This window comes from Falco peregrinus, chromosome Z, assembly GCF_023634155.1.
Source record: "Falco peregrinus isolate bFalPer1 chromosome Z, bFalPer1.pri, whole genome shotgun sequence".
Lineage (NCBI taxonomy): Eukaryota > Metazoa > Chordata > Aves > Falconiformes > Falconidae > Falco > Falco peregrinus.
Window position 1 is genome coordinate 56,459,676 of NC_073739.1, and position 7,166 is coordinate 56,466,841.

General features: G+C 47.4%; 1 protein-coding gene across 1 annotated transcript in view; it reads right to left on the reverse strand.

Moving 5' to 3' along the window:
- Window positions 1-6,857, reverse strand: part of DMRT1 (doublesex and mab-3 related transcription factor 1) — a 63,242-nt gene extending 56,385 nt beyond the window's left edge. The window contains exons 1-2 of the mRNA XM_055790980.1: window positions 6,564-6,857; window positions 3,661-3,847 (exon numbers count right to left, since the gene is read on the reverse strand). Of these exons, the coding sequence (XP_055646955.1) occupies window positions 3,661-3,847; window positions 6,564-6,848 (472 nt within the window). The 5' untranslated portion in view covers window positions 6,849-6,857. The remainder of the gene's footprint in view (window positions 1-3,660; window positions 3,848-6,563) is intronic.
- Between the last annotated feature and the right edge of the window lie 309 nt (window positions 6,858-7,166).

Here is a 7,166-nt window from a genome sequence, read left to right on the forward strand (position 1 = left end):
AAAGAACACTATTTTGTTTCTGTCACACATAATAAACGCAGCAAAGTGAAATATCAAACTCAAGCTTATTACTCACAATTGCTGACAATGATGTGTTTAACTTGTCAGCCAGTGATGCTGCAAAGGCACCTGAGCAATGTCATTATTTATGGTCAATGGAAAACCAATGGGAAATCGACCACCACAGAGGACAGGAGCAGGAGCTGGAATGTAGCATCATATGGTAATCCCATCCATACTGGATTCTTCTAAACTGGGCCAACATGAATGCAGAGCAGCAGAAAGATGGGGTGCTCTCCAGCACCTTCCAATCACCAGGTAATGTATGTTGCAGTCACCCCACCCATTCCATAAATGCCAAACACGACCTTTAAGTCTGTGATGAGGACCAAATAAAAACAGAGGAAAGGTGAAATGCACTGTCTCCAGTGAGCAGCTCTCACTGGAAGGTGTTTCATGATCATGCTCCCCCCTCACCCCCCAGTGATTTCTAAATATTAAAATGGCAGAGTTACCAAAATGACATGGAAGAGGGAAGAACCCAGATTTTATAAATTAAGGATGTCTGTAAGGCACATTTTGAATGCCCCACAACAGTCTTTTCCTGAGTTTTGCACACTAGTTAACCTAACAAGATGAACTTACCCTGCAGAAGGAAGGACAATTACTTTAGATGCTCTGGAATCATGACTTTTTGCTGCTCTGTACTATTAAATGGCCTTCGCTCTCAGCAGCCTGCAACTTTTGAAGTAAAAATGCACAGACTACAAGATCTGTTTGCAATCGGTTCTGCTAACTCCCTGAGACCACGGTCTGCTCCCTTCCAACTGAACTGCAGATTACCAGTTTGCTTTTCAGTGGGAAACATACGCTGTATCCAAAGTAAACACAGTTTCCAAATTTGAGATAGTAAAGGCACAACCCCTATGCTATGAACATAGTAATTCACTTCTACACTTTTCAAACCTAGCGTGTCACAAAAGAATCTGAAAAATTGTCTCTTGTCTCTCCAGGTGTCACAATATCTCTCATCTGCCGATAAAATGGATACAGCAAGGAAAGACTCTCTCTGGCACTACATATTTTGTGTGACTCCTTCACACATTACTCCTCTGCTGGCAAACAATGCTCTGCACAATGTAAGTCCAAAAGAAAAACAGCTATGTGAAGCCAAAACTTACAGGAGGAATAGAATTACCACTGTCAAAACCACCTCTTGCCCTGTCTAATGCGTGCTGTACAGGGCACACCGCGCTCCCAGAAGCAACCAGTTCCCCTGGGGCTTGCAGGGGGCTGCTGACTTCCCCTGCTGCACAGGGTTTCACTCTCTCTGCCTGCCTTAATGAGGATTGTAAATCCTTGCAAAACCAGCACCTCAGCCTACCAAACTGAGACACTGTGACATTTGCTGTGATGGGGTCTCTCATTTTGCTTGCAGTTGAGGGCACCTGCAAAATGATAAAACGGAAATGCAAGAATCCTTCAATTACCTGGTTCTGAAAACACCTAAACCAAGAACTTCATGTCACATCACACACAGTAGCTTCTTGTCTAACAGATGATCTTCATATACTAAAAAAATAAAGCATCAGAGTATTTAAGCAGTATCCTCACTGAAAAAACAGACTTTCCAGGGTGAAGCCAGTACTCTGACATCTGATGAAGCCACCCTACAGTCTGGCTGAAGGCAGAGCACTTTCTGCAGCTTCACAGCCAGCACGGTCACTGGTGGCATTAAATCCATACCTACCAAGTACTTACAGTGCTTTCAAAAGATGAGCCTACCAAATTATTTGAGACAGAACTTTATGCAGTGCAGTTGCCTTCGAGATAAGCATGAATTTCTGTTGCTACTTAGGTGTCTATAAACAAAATTATGAACCAAATTTCCAACTCCTTCCCAGATTATTCTACTTCTGGTGGACAAAGCTGACCCTGGCTTGATTCTTGGATGGAATCACATCTTCACTCTGGAGATAAAGCTGTGTATTTTAAATGTTGTTCACCCAAACACAGTTATTCAGTAAAATACTTGAGAAACAATGTATTTGAATAGCTCACAAAGGAAAATCCATTGTAAGAAAGACAACTGGAAACCATTTACAATTGCTTTGATCAAAAAATTTTCAAACCATTCAAGTTACTTTAAAATTGGGCATCTTCATGTTTTCAAGACTTTATTCAAGCATATAAATTGCCTTGAGCTTATTTAATGAATGTTTCTCATTAGAAGACCACAATTTAATACAATTAGTAAGAAATTATTAAAGTGGGGTTAATAAATATTTCCACTGACATTTTAAGCACATTATGATTAAAGCTTATGCATATTTTGTTGACAGTCGTTCAATTTCATTTTTTGACCATTCTGTATAAGCAAGGGTTTTCTTCTTTTCCTAAGTTACACCTGATCTCTCCACACCTATAATCTCTTACTGAATATACCACTTTAATCTTCAGCCAGCTTCTTCCTTGTCTATAGACAAACCATGCAGTAATCCAAATATGAAAGGAGTAATTGCATCAATTCAAAGGTGACACTAACATGACTGCAATAATGAAAACAAAAAATCTCATAAAAAGCTATTTCTTGTTTTATCCACCAGTTTTTCTAAAAGCTTCCCAAACAAATTCCTCCACATTGGTCTGAAACTGCCTGTATGCAACGTATGCAAGAAATCCATCTGACAAGGCTTTAAATGGCCTGCAAAACAGAGTAGTATCATTTGACAGACACACATAGACGCTGTACTTTTATCAGTTAGTGCAAGGCATTGTCCACTTCAGAAGCAGCTTTTTAACCAGGAAGTAAATTCACCTGTATTACTGACATCAGCACAGATGATTAAAAATCAATGACATTTCCTTTTCCTTTCCTTTATGTTTGTTTTTTCTGTCTACAGAGCAGAAGACAATTACATAATTTTCACTTTTATACATACTCAGTTGCCCTAGCTGTCAGGCATAAGCTCTACACAGGAAAAAGCATTCTGCCTAGAATCTTCACTTCCATGCCTTTAAGTCTCAGTTGTACTTACCCATGGGTTTACTGCAATTGCAGAAAAACATTGGGTTTTGGGTTTGGGTGGGGTTTTTTGTTTCTTGTGACAAGGGTTAAATGCACTACAGTAAGATGTAATAGAGTGGAAGGACTATGTCAGTCTTTCATAGTCATCACACCTGGCCACACCAAACAGATGCACCTCCACATCGAGTCACATAAGGTGGACAGTGCTCTGCTGCTGGCGTCAGTAACATTACCTACATACTTCGCTCCTACACAGTGCTGAAAACCCTCCAGTTGTGAAGAAGATACACAGCCCACCAACATGCAGATGCCAGGACTGTGGCAGAAGCACATTTTGGGATAAAGGAGCAAAGCTCCTTGTAAACCTCTACTTGCAGGTATACACCGCACTGAATTAAATTACAGTGCCAGTCTACATCAAACTTAAATTTTGATTTTCAAGTAAAAATAGTCACTTAAAATATAAAAGATTTCCATTTTGCTAACCATACCGACGGTGTAACACCATTCTCGGAAAGGGGACTCTCCATAATCCCACCGCTGCAGCAAGGGGAAGAGGTGTAACAGCAGGCTGGCATATGCAACATCAGCCCTCACCCCCAGCGGTGAGCATTGCTCTCCCAGCACTTTACCTGATGGTGTGCTGGTTGCTGTCGTGGCTGTACTCGTCGAATGCAGAGGGCTGCTGCTGCCTTCCAACAGGGGACAAGAGCTGCCACCGCTGTTCTTCTTAACGAACACCTCAGGGACACTGGGCAGGGGCCGCGGGCAGCTGATTCCCAGTTCCTCTTCCTGAGCTTGCTGCCTTCTCAGTGCAACCTAGGAACAAGCAGACACTTGTAGGGCATGCTCTCTGGCTTTAGCACAGTTTATAATAGCAACAACAAGACTCAAACTCAAGGCTGGTTTTATCTCCTGGTATTCTCTACAATGCCGACATCACCATCCAGCCAGTGGGTAGCGGAGCATATAAATGAGGTTATAAAGCTATTTAAAACCAACCCTTTTTTGTGTCCAAACATATACGAACAAACCTTTGAAATGCTGGTACCATACACATCTTCGTCCAACAAGGCCAAATTAAGATGCATGAAAGATGACTGCACTCACCAGACACAGCTGCTCTTGGTCAAAGCATACTGTGAAAAGTGTAGTCACTACCTTTCTCTCCGCCAATACGTAACTGCTGGGGATAAGAAATTCAGCTGCTTGCAAGGCTCTGCTGTGCCTCTTCATCAATATAAAGCAGCTCTTCATAAGGGCTTATACCTGCAATCTTGCTGCTCTATCTTTGCTGGGCTCCCTCGCTGGCTTTGCTGGAAATCTAGCCCTTCAAGGGAATTTCTATGCACAGTACACTGTACACAAGACATCCACCATGGAAGAAGCACAGCAAAAGTGGTGAACCATCCTGTGAGCATCTCAGCCAGTGCCATATACACTGTAGGCAGCCGGCCAGGCCTGCAGAAGCAGGAGCTCCCTGCTGTTCTTTCCCAACAGATGATGTTCCAAAACCTTGCTGACACTGGCCAAGCTCACAGGCACTATGCAGTCTGAACATGGGTGCAAAAAACCCCACATTCCTCACTCACTGAAGATACAGAGGACCTCTTCTACCTAATCTGAACTGGCAGATAAATTTTGCACAGCTGTCCCCCCATGCCAAGCTGTGTTACATGTCCAGGTGGTACATATGACACTGGGGGCAGCTACCTAACCTGCAATTTGCCAGGTGACTGATTTGCATCTGTACTTGAACCTTGAAAATCTATCATAGATTACAGACTAGGATTGTGGGATTTTCTTGCTGAAAATTCTCCTGGGTAACCTGAACTGGACTTCCCTCCATTTCCATGTTCAACAGTAACATTTTTCTAATACAGATGCGTTAATACCGTTAAATAATGACAGCTCTTCCACCAGAGACATCCTAAAGAGGAGGTGTAGACTCGCAAACACCACGGGTAACTTTGACTTCACAAGCCAATAACCTTGAACTGTAAAATTCCAGCAGCGCCAAGGGGCTCACTGCAGAAATACATCAAAACGGGGAAAGTCAGACTTTCAATGTGTAACTCCTACACAGATAAGGTTTAGTTAGGGAGGCTTACAAAGCCACTTTCAGAAACTAGCCTGGGAAGAGAAAATACCCAGGAAGGCCACCACCAGAAACCACTAGCAGGAGGCATTCACCACCTGACAGAAGCTGCTGGGCAGCAGTGAAACTGTCTGTGCAGAAGGGGACATCTGCGTGGGCAGCATCCCATTTTGTGCTCCCTCCCCCGAGGCAGGCAGCAAAGGGATTTGTGTTCATTATTCCGTGGTTCTCCCCGGGCAGAGAAACTGCATGAAGTTGGGCATAATAGTTTCTGTACTGCCACACCACCGACAAGGAAGAATTATTTCAACGAACAAAAGCTCCCATGGGTTCAGAGGACTTCTAGTATACCTGCACTGGATGATTAAAGAAAAAAAGTGGAGAAGGATTTAATCCAGGGCTGCAAAGTTTTTTTTAAAATCTGTCAGTAGGACACTCATTTTACGTGGGATCTGAGCGCGCACTAGTTGCAAACTGGGTCGGTGGGTCCTGACGCCTTTCGATTAAATTGGCCGCAGGCGACCATTTACACCAGAGAGAAGGTGCAAGCCCTCCCGCAGAGCTCAAGCAGCTAGTAGCCATTACGCTCTCAGGACTCCTCTTTGAAGTTTTCAAGATAAGGATCGCAAGGACTAATACAGCGGTCATTTACGTATCCAAAGAGTTGTGACTAAAGCGGGACTACCTAACGGAAAAAGTTAACTTCTACACAAAACTGGGTGCACTTTGGTTCCTTTGCGAATACTACTGAGTCCTTGTTTAGATTCAAGACGAGCCAGCCACTCAGCTATTTACAGAGCCACTCTATGCAAAATCAGGAAGAATGCCTGGTTTTTATTAAATTTAATTAAAAATTAAATAATTAGAAATGCACGCAACCAAAGGTGCACAGCATCAGGGAAAGCAGCTACACCGTCTGAAATCACCAACGCAAAATATTCTCGCTAACCGATTAGTTGGCTAGCTTATGCATTACCTAGTTAAAAACAAGTTGAAAACCGGCAACCTGACGTTAACTGGAAGTCCTTCCCTCTGCAGGTTTTAAAGCAGAACCCCGCAGGTCAGGGCTGCCAACACGTTTCGGCGCTGCCCGTCCTGCGAAGGGACGCACGCCGCCACGCCCGCAGGGAGCCGCCACACGCTCACCGCCAGCCTACCGCGACTGGAACCCTAAGCGCCCTCAGGGCATCTCCTGTTTTTATGCATAAGACAGAAAATAGTAACGCACGAGAAAGATAGCGAAAAGCCTCGTTAATTCGGGAAGGCAGCGGCGCGCCCCCCGCCCCCAGCGCGCCCCCCGCCCCACGGCACAGCGCCCGCCGGGCGGCGAGCAACGGCCCCACCGACGGCGGCGGCCCGGGCAGACAGCCCACCCCGCTCCGGGCAGACCCTGCCGAGGCGGCGGCGGCCAGCGGGCGGCCGCCCCGCGGGGCTCACCTGTGCTGCCATCACCCGCTGCCGCTCAGCGATCAGGCTGCACTTCTTGCACTGGCAGTCCCGCCACATGCAGAATCGCTTGTGCCCCTTCAGCGGCGAGGAGTAGCCGTGGTTGCGGCAGCGGGCACACTTGGGCAGACGCGGCGGCTTCTTCCCCGCCGTGGCGGCGACCCTGTCCGCCGGGGAGGCCGACGTGAGGGCCGCCTCCTTGCCGAAGCCGCCCGCCTTGTCCCTCGGCCCCGCGGCGTCCGGGGACTTGCTGAGGGCCGGGGAGTCACTGGGCATCGCGGAGACCTGGGGGCAGCCAGGCGAGGGGTCGGCGCGGCTCTGCCCTGGCCCGGCCCGTCCCGCCACCCTGCGCGTTTTGACGGGCGGCGGCAGCCCGACGTCGCCGCTGCCTCGCAACTCCCCCTGGCCGCGCGGTGCGGGCGCGGAGCCCTCTCTCCCCCGCGGGCAGGGGGGGGCGGCCACTCCTCCCTTCCCCCTCCTTCTTTCCACCCTGGCCGGCTCGCGGCGGCCGCCGGGCGGGCAGGGGCAGGGGCGGCTCCCGCCCCGAGCAGGTGGCCAGCCGTCGGGTGGGCGGCGGGCTGGTGGGTGCGGGGC